Raw genomic sequence first — 22,236 nt, forward strand, 5'->3', positions numbered from 1 at the left:
ATAGACGGAACTATCATCTCCGTCTTTTCTTATAGTACCTATATCACTTATAAAAAGAATAAAAATTAGAGAACAAAAAATAAAACTTTTAAACGAGCAAAAAGGTCTTTAACCAGTAACCACTTCTTTTAATCACATGGAGAAAATATTGTTTTCCTTATTTATAAAAAGGATTGAAGTGTTTTGTATTGTTTGTTAACATATTAAGAAAACAAAATAGAAAACGGAAAAGGAACCATGGCCTCATATCCATCAGCGCGACCCACTACCAACGAACTCGCTCACGGCGCGAAGCAATGTATTGTCGATGTAGAGCAAGGGCTGGCAGGCTAATGATGTGCAGTGCAAAGGAGGTGGTGCTGCTGACCCAGGCGCGCACGTTAGCTTCACCCACCGCCCCGTTATCGCGTCCCGCTAACGTACGCCCATCACCGGATCCTAACCGCTCCATGGTAACCATGACCACGACCAACGATCCTCTCGAGGTCGAAGCCATATTTCAGCAAAAATGGTCGCTTCGCTCCAAAATACGCAAGGAGCTCAAGAACATGGACCCAATCCGGAGATCCGAGGAAGGTTCCAAATTTTAACCATCATCTATGTTACCCTTTGAGCTGTCTGTATGTTTGTCTGTGTGAAAATTCACATTCTTCAGTGTTTGCAATTTGAATTCGTTTTGATCGTCTTATAAGAAAATGGCTGTGTTTATTGTGTGGAATTGGTAAACTGAAAGAAAAAAAAAAAAAAAAAAAAAAAAAAAAAAAAAAAAAAAAAAAAAGGGGAAAAAGATTAATGGGCCATGGGTTTCTAGGCCCAGGGGAGTCCAATTGAAATTCTGTACCCTTGTATTTACCTTTAGGTATATTTGATTTCATTTTCAGATAATGCAATTCAGAGAATTGTTTTGGGAGCTCCGTGGTTTAAGGCTAGTAAGAGTTTGTGTGCTTATATAAGCTCTGCCGCTTTACGAGAAGTCGATACATCAAGAATTGTGTCAGAGGTTTTATCCAAACCAATCGAAGGTGTGTTTTGCATTGCATTTTCAATGATTGACATTTGGCAATGGCATGTGAGATGATCTTGCAATGGATTTCAGATTCTATTTTTCAAGAGTAGGCTGAGTACCAGTCAAGCTCTAAGTTTTTCAAAATGTTACTTTTGAGGACGTTGTATTCCAACTTAAACAGATGCATACTAGAAGCTTAAATCAACGCTTATGCCAGAAGTTTAAGCCGATAGGAAATGATAAATTTAATCATTTAATTAATATTCTAACCCTCCTTCTCACGTGTGGCTCAAACCCTCCTTACTAAATGAGGCCCAACATGTGGAATATTGAATAGAAATAGAAGCTGAATTATAGAGATAAGGCTCAAACTTAATACATTTGCATCAATTGTTCCAAAAGCTTAAGTTAATGGGGAAGAGGTAAATTTAATCATTTAATTAATATTTTAATAATTCTTATAGCAGATTTTCTACTAATTTGCAGTTCAGAAAAAGCTTTATGTTCCACGTGTGGAGGAAAGGAATAGCAACATGAGAATGCTCAGGATTACCAATGTTGATGATCTGATTGCAAATTCGATGCACATATTGGAACCATCTCTAGTAGATTCTGATGGGAAACAACGTGAAGATGGTAATATATTTTCTGTATTTGCTGATCTATTTTCGTGTCCCCGGCATGAGATATTAGTGTTACCGTTTGTTCTCAAGGTTCAACATTGTCCACTCTTCGTTCTCACCACATGGATCACTTGCATGAATCTATTTGCATTTGATAGTAGTTTATCCTTTTTACTTTTATTTATTTCCTTTTTCCACCTGTTTTATAAGGTAACTCAGCTGTTGCGTGCAGTGCAAATAAAATTTTGATATGATAGACAGCTGAGACATTACCCCTGTATCACAGTTATGCTTAATTCCCTCACGTGGAGGGATTAGTATCCTGATATAGATTTGGCGTTTACAATGTAGAATCTTGTATTCATGCATTTGAAATCAAGCGAAGCTCACAATGATTTTAATGTAGTGAGCAATTTCTGTCTTGTATGGAGTTCAATGGTTAGCAGCTTTCGGTTGCATTTGAATGCTGTATCGGCATCATGTGTTTATAACATTGCTAGTTTGACTACGTGGTTTCGTAAACTTTCCATGTTGATCATCGGGAAAACATGTAATATTGCTCTGTTGAAATCAGATTGCTTAAGGTTAAGCCATAAGACCAATTTCTTTCTTTTCTTTTGTAATGTTAATTCTCTTGTCCTTGTTGCCAGATTGGTTTTAATTTAACAAGCAGTCGTTTTTTGAGAGATTGGTAAAGACTGTAATTATCTGAATGAATCATTTGGTGCAGTTATGGAGGTAAGCGATCCAGTTGACTTGTTCATCCTACCTGGTAATGTTTTACACCCTTTCCCGTGATTCCCTACCAGTACTGGACACTTTGGGAAGTCTCTTGTCTCTATCATCTCTTTTTCATTTCTTATTCTACCAGGGCTTGCATTTGACAGATCTGGAAGACGTTTGGGCCGTGGTGGGGGGTAAGTTGATGCATCTCTGCTCCAGGATTTATTACATTATTACACAGTAGTTATAACAGTGTTGCTGGCTACTAAAAGTAGCCTAAAACCCTCTATAACAGCATTTATGACATTTATTAAATTTGCATGTTTAAATATATAGTAATAGACACATTACATGCTTAGTTTCTATTAGGATAAAACTATTTTGAAGAATCAGGGACCTAGGACAAATACTGGTAGGCACTAAAAGTGTCTGATAATAGAATTTTTGATCGCCAGAAGTTTCCTTGGCAGCACGTATTTGAGTGAAATTAGGCTTGTATGATTAGGGTTGTGGGATAGAAAAGGCTGGAAAAATAAGTTGGGTTAAGGTTTCATTATGGAATAATATGATGGGTATGTTTTGGAGCTTAAAGCAGAAGAGAAAAGAAAGAAAATCTTTTTGGTAAGTAGAAAGGAAGAAAATCTCATCTGCTTCATGGCTGTGAACAGTAACTCGAGAATTGTAGCAGATCTGGTTCCATGCGCTTGGAAGCTAATAATAGTTGGGTTTTGCTAGGGTTTCTATCCTAGGAATTTTAGGGTTCTAAGAGTGAGAAATCAAGGTCCGATTGTAGTTTTGAAGGCTGGGTGAATTACTGGAACTAGAGATTCAAGAAGACGACGAAGAAGAAGAAGATAGATCTAAGCATCACAACTAGTTTTCTTAAGTATGATATCTAGGTTTTCCTTGGCATAAGACCTTTGATAGGATCACAAATAAAAGTCCAAAATAAGACCAATGGACCAAAAGTACAACCCATGTCCATAAATATTAAATTCACAAAAATACCCTTGACTTCTAAAATGAAATGAAACTAGATTGAAATGAAAATGACTTCTCATTATTTGCATCATTCTTTTTGGTTGGAGAAAACTCGACCTCGAGTTTTAAAGTAATAAAGTAGTAAAATTCATACTTTCTTGCATCCTCATCATTGGATAAAAAAGAATTTATTATTATTATTTCTCTTTTTCATTTGAGGCAGCAATGATGATATGGATATTCCTAGGAATCCTACTGGATAATTGAAATCTCCGGGAATGAAAAAAAATCAATGGTGGGAACATTTTGAATAGGCAGTACATCCTTAATTCGGTTTGGTACCTGAACTTGAGTATCAAGTTCTAAGCTGTCTCTTATTTTTCTTATTTTTATTATTTGTTCTCCCAATTCTTCTTGTACATTCTTGGCTGTTAACAATCGAGGATTTAAGATCTTCTCTTTAGGTACTACCAGGTTGCCACATTGTCAACTTCTTTGGTTACAATATGAAGAGCAAAGTTAGGAGATCTCAGGTCCCATGGACACCTCTATAGGCACAATAAGGGACTGACCAGCAGCTAATTTGTCTATTTCATCGTGACAACATGTTTAACCTCGAATCTTTGCTCCTTGTTGAAATTTCTCTTTGCCACGCGAGTCTAGGTCTCTGTTTTTATCATAAGCTGGCTTTCTTAGACTTTTATTTTGCTGTTTTGGTATTTCAATCCTTATGACTAAGGTAAAATAAGTAAGATGTTTGTTTGCATCATAGAAATCACATCACCCTAAAAAGAATCACTATAAGCACCATGAGATAGGGGCAAGAAAACATTCAGTTTTCGGTATAGAATTACTATGCATCCAAACAACTTCCATCATCAATAATAAGCTTTTTAGCTTGATCCACCTAGCAAACCAAAGTTTGAAATATATAGTTGTGCCTCTGATCTTCATTCTCTTGTTTAGGTGTAGCAAGAATGCGCCTAAGATGGAGAGAAGAGAAGTATCAACTTCATCCTCTTCCAAATCATCAAAGTCTAGAACCCTATAATCAAACGGCACGCCATCCTCATTCATGATAATTAGAATCTTCCTCTAAATTTTACAAAATTTTGAGATAGGAACTTTGGCTCTTATACCAAACTGACGTAGCACAAGTAGTGGTAGGTACTACAAGTGTCCAAAAAAGAGCTTCTAGTTTCTGGAAATTAGAGACATGAAGAAGAAGCAAGATAGGATCACACATTGTTTTTCTAAGCAGCACACGTAGGATTTCCTCGGCATCATACCTTGATAGAGTTTTTCACACAATCTTCAAGAGCAAGTTTTGCTTAAATTTTCATAAATGCACTTTTCATTGAATAGAAACTATTACATTCATATATATAGGCGGCTAATGCTTAAACCTAATAGGATTTGGATTTCTTGGCTTTGACTACTAAGTCCAAACTAATAACTAGAAAACTTACAAATTAAAAACAATGACACTGTAAAAACCCAAAATAAGATTTAGTGGACCAAAACACAACCCACATCCAGAAATATCAAAGTTAGAGAAGTACCCCTAACTCCCAAAATTAAATAAAACCAAATTAAAATTAATCCATGCTTCTCGTTGCCTTCATAAATGAGATAGAAAAAAAGACTATAGCCATTAGAATAGTGATTTTGCTTGTAGATTAGGACTCAAATATGAGTGGTTTGACCAGATATTGGAAAAACAAAAAAGAAAAAAGTCAAGTATGATTGCATAACATTACGTGTTGAACACAGAAACTCCGTCAGATCTAGATGCAGGGACAGGATTTTAGGCATGTCATTTGATTCACTCTCTTGCATCTCCATTCAAATATGTTTTTAAGATCTTGTTCTGATTTTGTTTGTTTGTTTTTTGCATGGTAAATTCTGAAAGTTACTATGATATATTTCTGAAGAAATACCAAGAGCATGCAATGGAGCGGAAATGGAAGCATCCTCTCCTTGGTAATTGTCCACTGATTTTGGTTCTTCCCAATATTCCACAGTAACTGTATTGTTGAACTTATAGCGTGGAAATTTGTTTTTATCCTGCCTTTATACCGATGTTTTCTTGCGTTTTATGTTTGCAGTTGCACTATCATATTCTCTGCAGATCATAGATGAAGGAGCTATAGCTGTCACTTCCAATGATTTTCCTGTGGATGCTCTTGTAACCCCTGCTGGTTACTTACCCATAAGCTCGGCTGCTTTGGAAAGGGGAAAATGAAAAGAAAGCTCTCTTTTCTGCAACGTATGAAGAAAATTTGTCTCACGTCTTCACTAGAAGCTGGTATCCTTTTAAATTGAAGCATGGGAAGTAATTTCTAATTTCAGTGCATTCTTAAATTAGTGCTGCTCGGCAATTTCCAGGTGTCCTTTCATTTGTCTTTAACTTGTGTTGGCAAGGGAGTGGGTATAGCTTGCCATGGTTTAATGCATTTCTCAATTTTGGTGATTGCAGGATGGAAACTAATATGGATCTGTCCGTTTCGCATGCCTCCGTTGAAGTTGTATAATAATCTTAAATTAGATTCAACTACTCTAGTTTGTAAGTATAGTTTTGGCTGCTCATTTGTGTTCTACAGTTTTTTTAAATTTTATAATGCTGTATAAAAGATTTGAGATTAAATCTCTTATTGTGTGGTTTTAGATCCAATAAATATTTAATTAAAAAGAGAGAGAGAGAGAGAGAGAGAGAGAGAGAGAGAGAGAGAACAGACTGAATATATTAGGAATCTGAGACTAAGTCTCATGCACCATATTACTAAAGTCGGATAAAAGTGAAATAAAAATATAAATTTTAACATTTCTCATTATCATTGATTAATGCTATACACTATTTTTTTTTTCACACTTTGCTGATCAATCGGCTCTTAATTTTTTTTTCTTCTTTTATTAACAAGGACCGATGTGACATTGCCAATAAAAGTGTCATCTAGTGTTTCTCTTTTGTCAGTCATAAAGAAAAACTCTGGTTTATGCCATCATCAAGAAAGGTACGTTTGTATCTCAGAATTGATTGTTTCATTCCATTATTAATACATGAAGGTAATAAAAGAAGGTAACACTATGTCCATGTTTCACAACTTCCATCAAAATAGTATACTGGAAGGAGGAATACCCTTTCGGGGATAGCAAAAAGACACCATCGACATTCAAGAAAAAAAGAAAAGAAAAAGAAACGAAAGGGCAAAAAGAAAAAGAAAAACCCCAGATCGAGCTACTACTATTATCCGGCTAATAGGTTCATTTCTCTCTCAACTTCTTGGCTACTGCACAGACTACCCCAGCCACAGCCACGATCGCCGCCGATACTAGAATGGTTGTTTTCAGCGTCTGCAGTGCCTCCTTCTTCCTCCTTTCCTTTCTCTTTTCCTCAATCTCAGCTTGTTGCTTCAACATAAACAACAATTTGACACAATTAACAATGAGAGACACGAGAGAAGTTCGTTAGATGTTAGATTATATATATATAATAAGCTTATTGGTGTCATATAATCACCGCCAATCCCAAGCTTAAGCTTGACTTGTGGGCTTAAACTCTCTCTAGATTGAAATATAAGAGGTGAAGAACGGAGATAACATTGTTCAAACCCACTACTAATCCCAAAAGCTAATTAAGTAATATTCTAACAATATAAGACACGTATATTTACATATTGGATCAAATGGCTTATGATTAGCAATGTCAAGATTATTTTTATTATATTTTCTGTGATTTTTTGTTATTTGGAGCTTCATGGAATATGCTTTGAGATTAAAGCTTATACATCAGAATTTTCCAATTATTCCAAAAATCTAAACCAATAAAAGACGGTAAATATGACCCTCTGTAAGGGATTTTCTGAGCTTTGGAAATAGAAATGGAAAAATGCTAAAAATACTGAATATTACTTAAGAGCTCTTTGAGAGACTCAAAGCTTTCCAATGGATTACAGATAATTTCTCAAGTTTGCTCTTTTCCTTTCCTTCACTGTTATGAAATAGACTACTCGGTTGGAATCTTATAACCGATTACAACCCCATTCTCTCTCTCCTATGACACAGCTTAACAACAAATGATACCAAATGAGGGCAGAAAAGTAAATAACCATAAAATAACAACCTATGGAATCCTTCTAAAATTCTCTACCATAGACACCTGCGCTCTTCCATGTCACCCTTATTCTATTCTTTGATCATAGTTTGTAAGTCAGCCATGAAAAGTCCGTAACAAGGGCACCCCCATCAAAGTACCTTGCCCACAAGGTGCGGGTATTGGCCCTACAACTTCCATAAGAGCTCCCAAGAGTCATCCTCTAGCGACGCGCCCTTCCAATGAACTAGGACCTCAGTGGCGGCATGGCCATTGTGTTTGATCAAACGACGGTCAACAATCAGCTCGGGTTCAGGCCTAATTTCACCATGAGCGTCAACTGGCAGTAAGGATGAAAGTGGAGAAACAGATTGCCCCAACTTTTTCTTCAGACATGAGACATGAAAAACAGGGTGAAAGCGTGCTTCTGGTGGAAGAGCAAGCTTACAAGCCACAAGTCCCACCCGACTGAGAATCTGGAAAGGACCAAAAAACCTTGGAGAAAGTTTTAAATTGCGGGGCAGAGCAAGGGTCTTCTGGCGATATGGTTGCAACCGTAAATAAACCCAATCACCCACCTTAAATTGTTGTCCGTATGGCATTTGTCAACTTGAAGCTTCATACGATTTTGAGCCAAATGAAGATGTTCCTTGAGCAAGGAAATGAGGGAGGTGCGGTCTCGCAATAGGGAGTCAACAGCCTGGTTAGCGGACGTGCCGGGAACGTATGACAACAGAGTTGGCGGGGCATACCTATACACAGCTTCAAAAGGTATGAATCCGGTGGCAGAGTGGCGGGAAGTGCTATACCACCACTTAACCAAAGGAAGCCAAAAACTCCAATCTTTAGGTTTTGTTCCAACGTAGCATCTAAGATAAGTCTCAAGACACTTGTTGAGAGGCTCCGTTTGGCCATCCAATTGAGGATGGTTAGTTAAACTGAAGGCTAAGGAAATGCCTTTAAGTTGAAAAATTTCTCGCAAAAGGAGCTCGTGAAGGTTGGATTCCAATTAGACACGATCATCGTGGGCATACCATGCAATTTAAAGATGTTAATTACGAACATCTGAGCGTTGTAGAAGCCGTATAAGGATGAGCTAGGGGTAGGAAATTCCCATACTTCAAGAAATGATTGACGACAACTAAAATAATCGAGAATCCACAGGACAACGGAAAACCTTCAATAAAATCCATGGCTATATCCAACTAGACCCGAGAGGGTATGGGTAATGGTTGGAGCAGCCTTGTCAGTAGCACAGACTCATGTTTATTTTCTTGGCAAACAGTGCATTCACGCACAAACTTCTTAATATCATGGTGCATACCTTTCCAGGAAAAATTAGTCTTAGCGTGTTAGATAGTCTTATGATATCCCGAATGGTTGGCGGTGGGATTAGAGTGGATGTAGATCAGTAACTATTGCTGGAAAGGGGAATTCTTAACAACCCACAAACAACCTTTACGGAGGATGAGGCCTTGTTGGAGAGAGTAGCCTTTTAGGACTGCATCCCCATGCTGCAACACAGCAAGCAACTCACTAGTATGCTGATCAGACAAATAAGACTCCTTTAAATTTGAAATCCAATTCAAAGTAGGGAAGGAAATGAGAGCTCATTTCCTTGGTGAGGTCATCTAACTGGCGGGATAGTGCATCCGCCACAGAATTATCCTTTCCCTTCTTAAATTCAATGATGAAGTCGTAGCTCAGCAACTTGGACAACCAACGTTGCTGTGCGATTGTGCCCACCTGTTGATCAAGGAGAAATTTAAGCGCCTTATGGTCCGTCTGCACAATGAAGAAATGGCCCAATAAATATGGGCGCCACTTCTGAACAGTGGAAACAAGAGCAAGTAACTATTTTTCGTATGTGGAAAGAAGAAGAGCACGACCCTTCAAAGCTTTACCAAGGAAGGCAATGGGGCGAGCCTCTTGCATCAAGACAGCACTTAAACCCAAGCCACTCGCATTGCATTCAATGACAAAGGGCTTTGTAAAGTCTGGAAGACGAAGCACTGAGGGAGTGGTGACGGCTTAGTGTTTAAGAGCAAGAAAGGCTGTAGTAGCCTCTGGTGTCCAACAAAATGCATGTTTCTTCAAGAGGGCTGTGAGAGGTGTGGCAATCAACCCGTAATGCCGGATAAACTTCCGATAATAGCCTGTAAGGCCCAAAAATTCACGCAAGGATTTGGAAGATTGAGGTTGGGGCCAATTGGTCATTACCTGCAATTTAGTTGGATTCGCTCGGACTCCTTGAGCCGAAATTAGATGGACCAAATACTCAATTTCAGCCACTACAAAAGGACACTTTGAAAGTTTTACGAAAAGCTGGTGCTGCACCAGAACCTCCAACACCTGCTGTAGGTGGATTACATGATCCTCCAAAGTTCGACTGTAAATGAGGATGTTGTCAAAAAAGACCAAAACGAAACAACGAAGAAATGGCCGAAAAACGTCGTTCATGAGGGCCTGAAAAGTGGAGGGAGCGTTGGTGAGACCGAACGCCATGACGAGGAATTCGTAGTGTTCCTCGTGAGTGCGGAAAGCCGTTTTGGGTATATCCGAAGGTTGCATTCGGATTTGGTGATAACCCGAACGAAGATCCAACTTCGAAAAAATGGCTACCCCGTGGAGTTCATCTAACAACTCGTCAATGACGAGTATCGAAAATTTATCTTTAACGGTCTTATGATTAATGGCAAGGTAGTCGACACAGAGACGCCAGCTATCGTTTGCCTTACGTACCAACAAAATAGGAGTCGAAAAGGGACTATGGCTCGGGCGAATTACCCCTGAATGAAGCATCTCCCAGATGAACTTTTCAATTTCCGCTTTTTGGAAATACGGATATCTATATGAGCGAACGTTGATGGGTTGGGAAGACTTGAGAAGTATATGATGGTCATGGGCTTGGGAAGGTGGTAAGCCCACTGGGTCAGCAAAGATGTCCTGAAAGGAGTGCAACAGAGACTGGATAGAGCCCGGGTGTGGCCCAGGCTAGGCAGCAGAGCTTCAACAGAAAGCCTTTATTAGATGAGGGTGATGCTTTGAGAAAATGGGCACCATCCTCCAAAGAAAAACTAGCCGTAGGTAAGCCAGTGAGGAGTGTAGGTGTATTCCGAAGAGTAAACCACATTGTCATGAGGAAAAAATCCCAAAGAATTGGTCCCAAGGTGCAGAGCCACTCAACCCCGAGCACCACATCGCAACCGCCCAGGGAAATGAGATAGAAATCAGTGCTGAAAAAGAGTCCTTGGATACAGAGAGTTACAGCATCAACCTTACCAAAATTGGTAAGAGAGTCACCATTGGCAATCTTCATCTTTAATGAAGGGGTGGAGGTAACCCGGAGGGGAACCTTAGTCAACACAATGTGATCCAAGAAGTTATGAGTACTTCATGAATCAATAAGGATGCTGAGATGGGTAGAAAGAAGATGACCCAGCAGCCGCATCGACTTAGAACCCGAAGAACCTAAAATAGTATTCAAGGAGATTTCAGGTTTTTTGCATTCCACTACTTCGAATTCAGGAACAGGATCTATTGAATCAATGGAATCAAAATAAACTTCATTAGTAGAATCGTCCGGAGGAAGCTCCATTCCTGAGAGGAGATAGAGCCGCAGAGATTTACATTTGTGGCCCAGCTGCCACTTATCATCACAATAATAGCATAGGCCTTTTTCACAGCATTCCTTCATTTGCCCGAAAGAAATGCGTTGTACTGAAAACCCAGGGGTGGGTTTGGCAGGGGATGTAACCGAACTAGGAGAAGGCATAAGAGGCCGACCCGGAGGGGCTGATATGTGACTCCACGACTGTTCACACCCCATAAAAAAAGATGAACTAGAAGAACGGAATGGGCGCCAGAAACTGTGGAGGTATTCTTCTTATAACTTAGCTAGACCAAACGCAGCAACCAAGTTGGCTAGGTGGAGCATGTGTACAAGCAAGCGGATATCATCTTTTAAGCCACTGAGGAAACAACTTAAGCGATTTTTTTTTTTTTTTTAGAAATACCACGCAACCGATTGGAGAGGGCCTCAAATTGGGCGGTATATTCGGCCACCAAAGATGACTGGTGCAAATGCATCAAGGCCTCCATTGGGTCATCATAAACTGGACCAAAGCGGGTCAACAGAGCTTGGACAAATGCATCCCAAGTTGAAAATTGGCCAGACTCATTAGCATCCTGGAACCAAATGAGTGCTTCACCTTCCATGTGGAAGGAAGCCATACGAACGCATTGGTATAATAGGGTTTGATAGTATTCAAAGAATTGGTTGACTTTGTATGTCCAACCAGCCGGGTTGTCACCTTAAAAACGTGGAAAATCCAGGCACAAGGGCCGAGGCTGCATAAGCCTGTCCTCACGGTAAGCATCTGGTAATTCATCACCATCGCAGAGCTGTTGTTCATCACGAAGATGCCAACCATTGCGATGCTCGTCATGGTCGCGACCCCGATCATCACGACCATCCTGGCTAGGGAAACGATGATTAAGACCTGGCACAAATGGCAGGTGAAAAGGCAGTGGGTCAGCAAGGGGTGGGCACTTAGGAGGTGATCTGTTTTGGTTAGCAATGAGGGTGCAAAGCATCTCAGTGATGTCATGTAACTGGGTGTGAAAGGCGGTGTTATGGGTCCGTTGTTGTTTTTGGAAGGCAGTGTTATTAGCCTGTTGTTGGGTAAGAGCACCTTGGCATTCTTTCAGAGATTCAAAGAGGATTGATAATCGAGTACCATTGGCCATGGCAAAAAAAAAGAAAGCAGGGAAAAGGATGGAAGCGAGGGTAAGGAGCGAAGGCTCTGATACCAAATGTAAGGGATTTTCTTGGGTTTGGAAATAGAAATTGAAAAATGCTAGAAATACTGAATATTATTTAAGAGCTTTTCGAGAGGCTCAAAGCTCTCCAATGAATTACAGCTAATTTCTCAAGTTTACTCTTTCCCTCTCCTTCACTGTTATTATATAAACTACTCGGTTGGAATCTTATAACCGATTACAACCCCATTCTCTCTCTCCTATGACACGGCTAAACAGCAAATGATACCAAATGAGGACAGAAAAGTAAATAACCATAAAATAATAACTTATGGAATCCTTCTAAAATTCTCTACCATGGACACATGCGCTCTTCCACGTCACCCTTCTTCTATTCCTTGATCATAGTTTGTAGGTCAGCATGAAAGATTCGCAACACCCTTAATATCCCAGAGCTTTAGCATGATAAAAAAAAGGACTCTATATATATTCTTGCTGCATGCATGATTAACTCCCTGTCAAAATTTCAAGATCTCACGTGAAGTACTCAAGCTTTCAATGCAACATTTGGGGTGACAAAGCAGAGTACCGAACGTACAAACCTTTCGATAATTAATTATTCTTCAAAATCAAATCAAAGCAGAGTACCAAACGTACCTTGGTCTCCGACGAGGTAGCCACTTCAGACGATATGGTATCAACTTCAAAATTCTTGTTTTCCCCGCCGGGACGCAATTCTTTATCAACGTCGGCTGCCGGAAATGTCAAATCAGAGGCTTCTAGAGCTTCATCAATTCCCTTTGGGCTTGCCATTTTCTTGGACACGAAAGATTTTAGCTTCAGGTTGGTATTTTGTGTTTCTTTAATTTGCTACTGGAGAGGAAGGAAATGAAGAGAGAGAGAGAGAGATATCTATCAGGTTGGGTTTTTCATGTTCTAACAATACTAGAGACACTGACACGTCTCAGCATACGTGTCAGTAACCAAGATGCATTTGCATGGGTCTTAACGACCTTCTTTTCTTCTTCTCAACTGCCCGGGAAAACTGTCGGAATTAACTAATTTTCGATGTTGCAGTGACGATCTTACCCCCGTTCAGGAATTTCCTTAATACTCCGCGTTTGGACTTTGGAGCCTATCCATAATATTAAAATAGGTGGACTATGGTGGAAATTCCAGTGAAAGAATATTATACTAATCCCAATTTTTTATTTGACGATAAGGAAAAACTCTTTTTTTTTTTTTTTTTTTTTGACGTCGAACCTCACCAAAATAGGGCCCTTTGAACCCACCCCTAGAGAATGAACATCGAATACACAACCCTACCTGCCATAACCGTGTATCAGGCAATCTAAGAAAACTTTTAGCTTAGAATCGAACCTAGAATATCCAGGTCTGCAGCTCATTCCAAGACCGTCCTTTGACCACTAGGCTGCACCTTAACAGGGTACAAGAAGAAACTCTGTATGCACAGTTAATCACATGATTATATACAGATTAACCCCGAACACCAACTTGTCCCTCACCTAAGTACTAGGTCAACAAAAGAGAATTCAAACCCCGGTAGTGACATATATCCAAATCACAATTTAAAATTTTGCCACTATGTAAGGTTAAAGACCTCAAATGGCGAAAATAACAGTTCAATAGGATGGAAATGAAGTGATTTTAAGAAAGGAGACAAAGAAAATGCACTGGATAGCCACTATTGATAGCTACGGGCACTTGAAAGAGGCCCAATCTCTCAGAAAATAACACGGTTTACTATTTCTTTTCTTACATTTCTCCTCAAAGCTCTCTTCTTAAATACTCGCCGGAAAAGCATCAACCGAGAATCTATCCTCAACCAAAAAACTACAGCTGTCCTAACAGCAAGGCGAATAATAAAACGGTCTACAACTGGACGAATGCTATACAAGGTATCAAACGCCCATAACCGAAACATGCAAAAAAACAATTAAAACGACTGTTGAAATACCCAAAACGCAAAGGGAAAAAGCCAGCTCACTATTCTACTAGAAACTTCTGCACTTTCAACTTCACCATACACGTCATTCCTATTACCCCATTGTATTCCACCGTAGGTAAGTGGCACCACCACCCTTACGTTGGCAGGCCCATAACACACTACCATATTGACCTTTTAATTGGCAGTAAAACCTAATGACAGTTTGAAGACAAATTTGGTAAACTCAGTGATACGGTCAGAAACTTCAGTACAGGTTTTCAAGTTGCCCAGAACCATATTGACCTTTCCAACAGTGCTTAAGGTAGTATTTTTATTTTCCTCTCTTTTGTTGGCCATAAGTAATTGTGGTAGTTTAACATTTGAACAATGTGACATTTTTCCATCTCAAGCAATGATGCACTACGAATACACATCTGAACTTGTGAACAAGACATATTGAGGAACATGATGTTTGGTTACATTGACTTGCAGGAACATCATTTGCACAAGTACCACATTGGTGATAAAAAAAAATAACGAAGTCGCCCAGATCTTTGGATAATTCACCTTCAAAAACGTCGGGATAGGCATCTCACCAGAGTAACAAATTGAGAGCCTTAGATCAATGGACCTGAATCTCCATCGCAGCACCCTCTTAGCTTTTAGTTCCCAGCCCCAAAACCACGAGGACTTGGCCTTGTTGATGCTGAGTTTACAAACTGCTTCCTTGATTCTGATCTCCTCTTTCTCCTTGCAGTACCAGGAGGAGCCTGATACAAGTGTGAAACCCAGATCATTAAGTTTTTAATGAAAGCATACCCATAAAAGTACCGAATTCGCCAAAATGTCAATTAGCGCTCCAGAAGTATCAAACGTTTTATATCATGGTCATGCCAGTTGTATTATGTTATGCATTATGATGTTCAAAGTTCACCAGCGTGCCTCACTAATACTTGTCAATAATTCTTATAACATCAAATCATACGAATACAATCAAAGAACACAAGTAGGCAAAAAACGCACCTTTTGTTCAGTTTTGAGGGCCTCCTCAAGATTGCTCAACGCAGGAATGGATCCACCTTCCATTACACCCATCAAATTCTTCATACGAACACGCATTTGGAAGAGTTGAGCGACAAGTTGGCTCACCTATCGTTCAAGTCATAAAAAAACATCCCATAAGTCTAGAGCCTATTTACATTAATAAGTAACACGGCCTATATTGTATCAAACAATAAAAGACACCCCTGCCTTTTGGGGCAGTTAACATGAAATCAGCTTATCAATCTTACATCAAATACCAAAAATACATACCTGCTGCTCTGTTTTCCCAGACTCTTGAGCAACTCTTTTCCTCCTGACAGGAGATTCTGCCAACAATTCTGGCTTCTCTCTTTCCTCTGCAATCAAACAAGACAATCAGAAACTAATATGAAAAAAAAAAAAAAAAAAAACTAAACAGAAGACACTATTTACACAGGAAGAAGGAACATTGCTTCAATTGTTAGGAGGTGAAACCACAGGCTAACAAGAGATGCTAAATCAAGTATCATTTATCAAAAATACTTTCAATTAAAAGCAGAGAGATGAAAAGACCAGGGGTCATTGCTTCAATCATTGCTTCCATTATCTTCAAACTCTTCTCTGCTTCTCGAATTTGTGCAGGAGTAACCTGATTGCACACACATGGGGAAGTTAACTCCACAGTGTAAAACACAAATAATAACACTGAAGAATCAAATTGATCTCGTCAATTATCACACTTCAGCTATTAGTAAAACTGGACAATGGCCACAAGAACAGTAGCGTAATAACGCTTCTCAAGATGTTCAAGAAAAAAATATAAAAAGTGAGGCGCAGAAAACTTAAAAATTGGAACCAGGCTTTCATACTATACCTACCAGCGAATTTAAAATATAAGAACAATGGAAACGAGGCTTTCATACCTTCCCCATACCAGGGATCATTCCTATAACACGAGTCATGGAACCCATACGTGCAACAGCTCGAGTTTGCTTTAGGAAATCATTGAAGTCAAACTTTGCGCTCATTATCTTCTTTTGTATCTCTTCAGCATCTTCTTGTCGCATCTAGAAAGATGATTTAATCAACAACTCCATTAATTTTTTTTCCTTCCTTTTAATATAAATATGAAATGGAATTTTCCAAAACTTACAACTTCTTGTGCCTTCTCCACAAAGGAGAGGACATCTCCCATTCCTAGGATACGTCCTGCCATACGATCCGGGTAGAAAGGTTCAAGGTCCTCCATACGCTCTCCCCGCCCTACAAGCTTGATTGGCTTTCCTGATACCTGTAACCATTCACAAATCAGTTGGAGTCTCTACTTAATTCCAGCCAAACCGAGGATGGATCCATTGGCCATTTCCATTCAGAGCCATCAAATGATTGCCTCAACCTTAGTATTTTTCCCCAACCCTTGATTTTTGTAATTGCCGAAATTGTATGACAATAGCAAGGCATAGAAGCTTGATAGAGAAGCCAGTAGTTACAAATATAAAATACTACCATTTGCAACAGCGCCATGGAAACCTACCTGATAACAGCTAAAACTTATGTGAAGCATGCTTGTTTTGCATGCATGCCCATTCTAAGCGTCTATGTGTGTGTTGGGGGGAGGGAGGCAGGGGGGGAGGTTGTGTGAGTGTTTGTAGGAATTTTCATGAAGTGGGTCGGACAGGTCCAATGATATTAGAGAAAATCGATCAGCCTTACTTCATTTTGGGCTCACCAAATTTATATTAGTCAGTTATTTTATGACAACTGCCTAAGTTTAATGCTTTTCCCAAACTGCCGCTAAAACTCATACCCAATTGCCCTACAATACTACCTCAAGACCGTAGACTAAATCACAAATACTTATATCATCCATAACTACAACAATCTGCATGCTTAAATAAACACAAACACACACACACAAATGAGAACGATCAAATTAATAGAACTAGCTCTAAAGGCATGTAAGCTAAAATTAATAGACAGATGGTATTGCAAACATCACTGATAAAGTACAGAGCTTTAGGGAAAAAAAAGTATAACAAATTCTATCTTGAGGAAGAAACTCATTCGGAATAAAATTATAGGATGAAAACATAAGGTTGACAAGGCAAACCTCTTTAACGCTCAAAGCAGCTCCACCTCTAGAATCCCCATCCAGTTTTGTCAAAATGGCTCCCGTAATCCCAATCTCTAGATTAAATGCTGTCACTAAGGCTGTAAATTTACATAAGAAGAGGGTGAGATTAAAGTTTAGGAGTACTGCATCAGTAGCCAAATAAAACACAAAAATCATAAAGGCATTAAATCAATAACAATGTGATCATCATAAATCTGACCTTAACACTCATAAGCCCCATATGCCTCTGAATTTAGCTCATTATACAATATTGTTTTTTCATAACCACTATTGCATAGGTAGGAAACTAAAGATGTATACCTTGATTTATTTCACTCTTGATGAGTGAAAAGAAATTTTAAGTACCTGCAGCTTCTTGTCCAGTCATCGCATCAACAACAAGCAAAACTTCTGTGGGATTCAATGCCCGCTTCACTTCTTTCAGCTCATCCATCATTGCTTTGTCTATCTGTTCAAAAAAATTGACAATGTAACAAATACCATTGAATATCAAGGTATAAGCAGTAGTGATTCAGCTGATATTATCGACATCAACATATAATTTATCAAAGAAATTACTGCAGATGACATATATACGAAGTACTACCTGAAGCCTTCCAGCGGTATCCATTATGACTACATCTATGTTTTTCTTTTTGGCCTCTTCTAAACCTTGCTTGGCTATTTCTGAAGGTTTAACCTCAGTACCCGCTGTATAAACAGGCACATTCACCTGTCACAAGCTATAACTGATGTGAAAATGAATTAAATAATAATGCTAATCAAGAATTTAAGTTGGAAAAATCAGAAGATCAGATAAATGGCCAGTAGAACAAATCGAAATTTTTTCCAAATCATGGCTTAGATCTAAAACTATACAACCCACTTCTTATGCTCTTGTTTCTTCTATTTGTAGACAAATAATTAAATATAGTGCCAGCAAGTCGAGATGAACTACTCAAATTAAGTGGCCAGAATGGGGAAACAGATCACTCATGGCAAATGATTGACTCACATATATCAAAAGAAAGGGCCTACATGCTACAAAACCCACTTAGCAACATATAAACAAGTTGTTACCTCATAGCAAGAAATATTTCTTTAATTACTTTTACATTCATTGTCTAGTCTTTAGGTGGTACAATAAGCAAATGGCACAAAGCCATCAAAATCTGAATCTTTTTTCCTACATTTCCTCTTCACAATATTCTATTCTTGCTCCAAGTTGTTCTTCTGCTTTAAGTTTGAAACACCAGTTCACATCAAGTTCATCAGAGACCTCCATCTTCAGTTTGTTATCTTTAAGTAAGAAAACACAAACACGTTGAGCATTTCACCAATCAAAACTAGTTTGTATCTCTAATTTGTCAGAGTGCCCTGTCTACTGCTTATAACAATATTTCATATAGCATAAAACAGAGCATGGATTGCAAGAATGATAGACGATTGAAATGATACATTGATCTTCAAATTGCAACCCCCAAAACCTCATTGACAATAAAAAAGTACCATTACCTGTTCACCCAAAATAACAAGTTGATCAATAGCAGCTGGTCTATACACATCTCCAGCAACCAGCATGCAACTCTTTCCCTGTGGTCAATATTATGTCATTGGTGTCAGTAAGGTCAAGCAACAAACTAGACTATCTACCGGCAATCAATATAAAAGCACCAACTCTAAGAAAAAGGGGAGCTTTTGGGAGTAAACCTGTTTCTTAAGATAATAAGCCAACTTTGCACAGACAGTTGTTTTTCCGACTCCTTGTAGACCAGCTAATAGTATTATAGTGGGACCAGATTTTGCAAAAACTAGTTCAGATACCTCCCCACCCATCAATTTCACAAGCTCATCATTTACAATCTGCAAGAAACAGAAAATAAATACTCATTCTTACATCATCGGTAAAAATTCAATAGAGATTACCTACTTTTTTCTTGCTTTCACGTTAAACTCATGACTTCGTTATTGAAAAAAAAAGAGTATGTTTTGATACAAGAGCCGTCCTATCTCATGCTAATATTATATATAAGAAAACATGAAATTGAAGGACAAATTACCATGTCAACCAGTGATAATGGTCCATAGAAATCTACCACAGCAAAGATCAAGAGATATGCAATTTCCAAAAGTGAATATAAATCTCTGTTTCGTCAAGTTAGTAACAGTGAATATATCCAATTGAGCCCTAGATGAACAGCAAAGTCTGGTAGCCAGAACTAACTAAAGCATGTTAAACAACAATTATACGCATGTTATATAAGGGTTTCAGTTTAATTGAACTTGAAGACTTAATAAAATCAATAGAATGTAGTCTTCATACCTTAACCAGTTGCTGATCCGGTCTCACCCCGCGAATCAACCCAACACCAACAGCCTGCTCACTAACAGCTTGCACAAACCGCCGTACAACAGGAAGGCTCACCTGTCAACAGAACAGCTAATAACTATTCCATTTATCATATATCCATCAAAAAACTCAAACAACACACAAACACAGTCACAAACTCACTCACTTACATCTGCTTCCAAAAGAGCTCTCCTTATATCCCGCATCGGCTCCACTATATTTTCCTTGGTCAAAACCTCTGAAGCAAAGGGAATTCACTCAAACTTTAATCTACTTATACAAGTTATACAAAACCCATGCACCCATGTGTATTATACACCTCTTCATGTAATTAAAGTAGCTCATTTTTTGTTGTTTCATCACACATGGGCATAATTGGTTAAATTATGTAAATGCAAAGCCAAAACGGAACCTTCTCCTTTGAGCTTATTCCATGCGGCCTCAAGGCCACTTGTGAGCTGCCCAAACATCTCAGCTCTCACAACAACACCATGCGCACCTCTTCCCACAGTAACACTCTTGGAGTTCACCCAACCCCATAATTCTCTCTGTGAGAAATATGAACCCAATTCACATATGAGAAATTGATCCTGTAAACAAGTAACTTGAACCCACTTCACGTACGAGCTTATTGGTGCTTTATTTGACTTACAGTAATCAAATTTCTGGAAGAGAGCGACGTGGGACTGCTCGAACCAGTCCACGATGAGCGAAATCGACTCGGTTTCCTCGCGTCGTTCGAGCCGTCACGGCACCACCAGCTTCTACGGCTCGTCGAGAAGGAATGAGAAGCTGCGGAGAAATGGCGGGAAGCAACGGTGGAGACTTGTACGGCATCCATTCAATCAGAGTCGGAGGATTTCAAGCTTTCATTTCTTTCTCCTTCTTTGTGCGTGTGTGTGTGTGTGTGTGTAGGGGTTTTATCCACTGAAATTACACAGAGATTTCGTCATCTGTTGGTTCTATCTCTCTATCTAGGTTGTAAGCTTGTGTTTCGCGTAGTACCGTAATATTTTGTTTTGGGGCATCACGAGCCGTTAAAATGGATCACGTGGATGTATCAAAATGCACCGGTTACTAAATGATCGTCAAGGGGCTATCCTAGCTAATCGGCCAAAGGGTAGAAGTTTTGGGAAGGTTTCTATTCCAGCATCATGTCCTTGGAGCTGGAGTTGGAGTTGGAGTTGGAGTAAAATCTTTAAGCTCTGAGATATAGCCAAAAGTTTCATCCGTTCTAAGGTAGGGAATGTTTCTCAGGTGTTCTTGTAGCTGGATCATTGGTACTCTGCAAGCTACTTTTGGATACTTTTAGATATAAGATTGTTCATGATTCTGGCTTATCTCTGCATTTCAAACTTGATGTTATAATTAAAAATGGAGATTGGTTATGGCATCACGCTTGATCAGATGCTCTTGTTGAGGTGCAGAGCCAGGGGCGGAACCAGAATTTTTAGTATGGGGGGACGATTTTTTTTATTTTTTATTGGAGAGACGGACTTACATTAATACAAAACCATATAGATATATAAAATCTTTATATATTTGGGTTTGTGCATATTGATATTAAATAAAAGCATTGAAGTCTTACATTTAATCTCATGGCATCACAAACACGCAGTTGTATAAACAACTAGCAAAATTGCTTAGGGAAAAAAAAAAAAAAAAACTAGTAAAAAAAACTAAACATAATCTATAGGGTCCAATAAAAATGATACTTATGATCGTACACTCTTTTTTCTAACAATTTCTTAAAGCACCAAATAACAATGACATGAGTCGAGCTAAACAATGGTGAAATCACAAATGATTAAACCATTTTACTTGTGATGCTAAAACAACTATTGTGAATCCAAATGATTGCAGAATAACCACTCAAAAAATTGTTTGTTGGTTAGAAGTCACTTAGAATAACCACTCAAAAAACCCAAACCATTTAACTTTTTTTTTCGCATCTTCAGAGTCCTAAACCAAATTGAATTTCTAGTTAGAAGCCAACTAGAATATGGAAGGAAATTAAATGAATGGGGTATTTTAGATTTTTGTGTTAAAAGATGGGGCAAAACTAAAAAAAAAAAAAGTTAAAAGGGGACACAAATAATATATTGGGGGGACAAAAGTATCATTTTGGAAAAACAAAATTATTAAATAGGTATATTTAAGGATATTTTTAAACATTTTGGTGGGACATTTGTCCCCCCAACCCATACGTGGGTCTGCCCCTGTGCAGAGCAAGCTTCATGCAGTTGAGTTAGGGGATGCTGATTTACCTGTGTGGAACTCTCGAAGTGGACAATATAATTGTGCGGATGCTTAGGAAAATATGAGAGAGGTGCATTCAGTTGTCAGTTGGTGGAAGATAGTTTGGTTTCCCAATTCTATCCATCGTCACTTCCTCTTTCTTTGGCTTGTTTTTCGAAATGCTTTGGTCACAAAACAGCGAATGAGGGGATGGGGTTAAACCGGAAAGACTTTGTGTCTTTTCTGTTATGGCACTCAAAAGAGCTGCGACCACCTTTTCTTTAGGTCCAGCTTCGGTCGTCGAATTTGGATTGGAATCATGGCTGATTGTTCCATTTTCAATGTGCCTTTAGATTGGAAGAATATAGAAGATTGGG

General features: G+C 38.8%; 3 protein-coding genes across 7 annotated transcripts; 1 reads left to right on the forward strand and 2 right to left on the reverse strand.

Annotated features, from left to right (window-relative positions):
- The first annotated feature begins 212 nt into the window (after positions 1-212).
- LOC133867507 (5-formyltetrahydrofolate cyclo-ligase, mitochondrial-like) lies at positions 213-6,025 on the forward strand. 5 transcript variants are annotated; one of them, XM_062304311.1, is made up of 8 exons: positions 213-576; positions 882-1,022; positions 1,493-1,642; positions 2,360-2,401; positions 2,501-2,546; positions 5,246-5,316; positions 5,442-5,721; positions 5,813-6,025. In XM_062304311.1, exons 1-7 carry the CDS (start codon positions 297-299, stop codon positions 5,576-5,578), a joined length of 867 nt encoding a protein of 288 aa, XP_062160295.1. In that variant the 5' UTR covers positions 213-296; the 3' UTR covers positions 5,579-5,721; positions 5,813-6,025. The 5 variants fall into 5 exon arrangements, with proteins under 5 accessions (XP_062160295.1, XP_062160296.1, XP_062160297.1 ...); XM_062304312.1 differs by having other exon boundaries at positions 5,442-5,641; XM_062304313.1 differs by having other exon boundaries at positions 5,465-5,721.
- A 382-nt stretch (positions 6,026-6,407) lies between these two features.
- On the reverse strand, positions 6,408-13,243 carry LOC133860990 (uncharacterized). The gene is made up of 2 exons (XM_062296716.1): positions 12,845-13,243; positions 6,408-6,744 (listed from the first exon to the last, which is right to left on the reverse strand). The coding sequence occupies exons 1-2, from the start codon at positions 12,998-13,000 to the stop codon at positions 6,598-6,600; spliced, it is 303 nt and encodes a 100-aa protein (XP_062152700.1). The 5' UTR covers positions 13,001-13,243; the 3' UTR covers positions 6,408-6,597.
- A 1,327-nt stretch (positions 13,244-14,570) lies between these two features.
- On the reverse strand, positions 14,571-20,566 carry LOC133867459 (signal recognition particle subunit SRP54, chloroplastic). Its single transcript, XM_062304235.1, has 15 exons — positions 20,274-20,566; positions 20,034-20,169; positions 19,792-19,859; positions 19,595-19,696; positions 18,982-19,134; positions 18,787-18,864; positions 17,879-18,004; positions 17,638-17,740; positions 17,269-17,369; positions 16,312-16,449; positions 16,082-16,225; positions 15,732-15,807; positions 15,450-15,535; positions 15,159-15,284; positions 14,571-14,905 (listed from the first exon to the last, which is right to left on the reverse strand). The coding sequence occupies exons 1-15, from the start codon at positions 20,460-20,462 to the stop codon at positions 14,798-14,800; spliced, it is 1,734 nt and encodes a 577-aa protein (XP_062160219.1). The 5' UTR covers positions 20,463-20,566; the 3' UTR covers positions 14,571-14,797.
- Between the last annotated feature and the right edge of the window lie 1,670 nt (positions 20,567-22,236).

Source organism: Alnus glutinosa, chromosome 1 (assembly GCF_958979055.1).
Source record: "Alnus glutinosa chromosome 1, dhAlnGlut1.1, whole genome shotgun sequence".
Classification (NCBI taxonomy): Eukaryota; Viridiplantae; Streptophyta; class Magnoliopsida; order Fagales; family Betulaceae; genus Alnus; species Alnus glutinosa.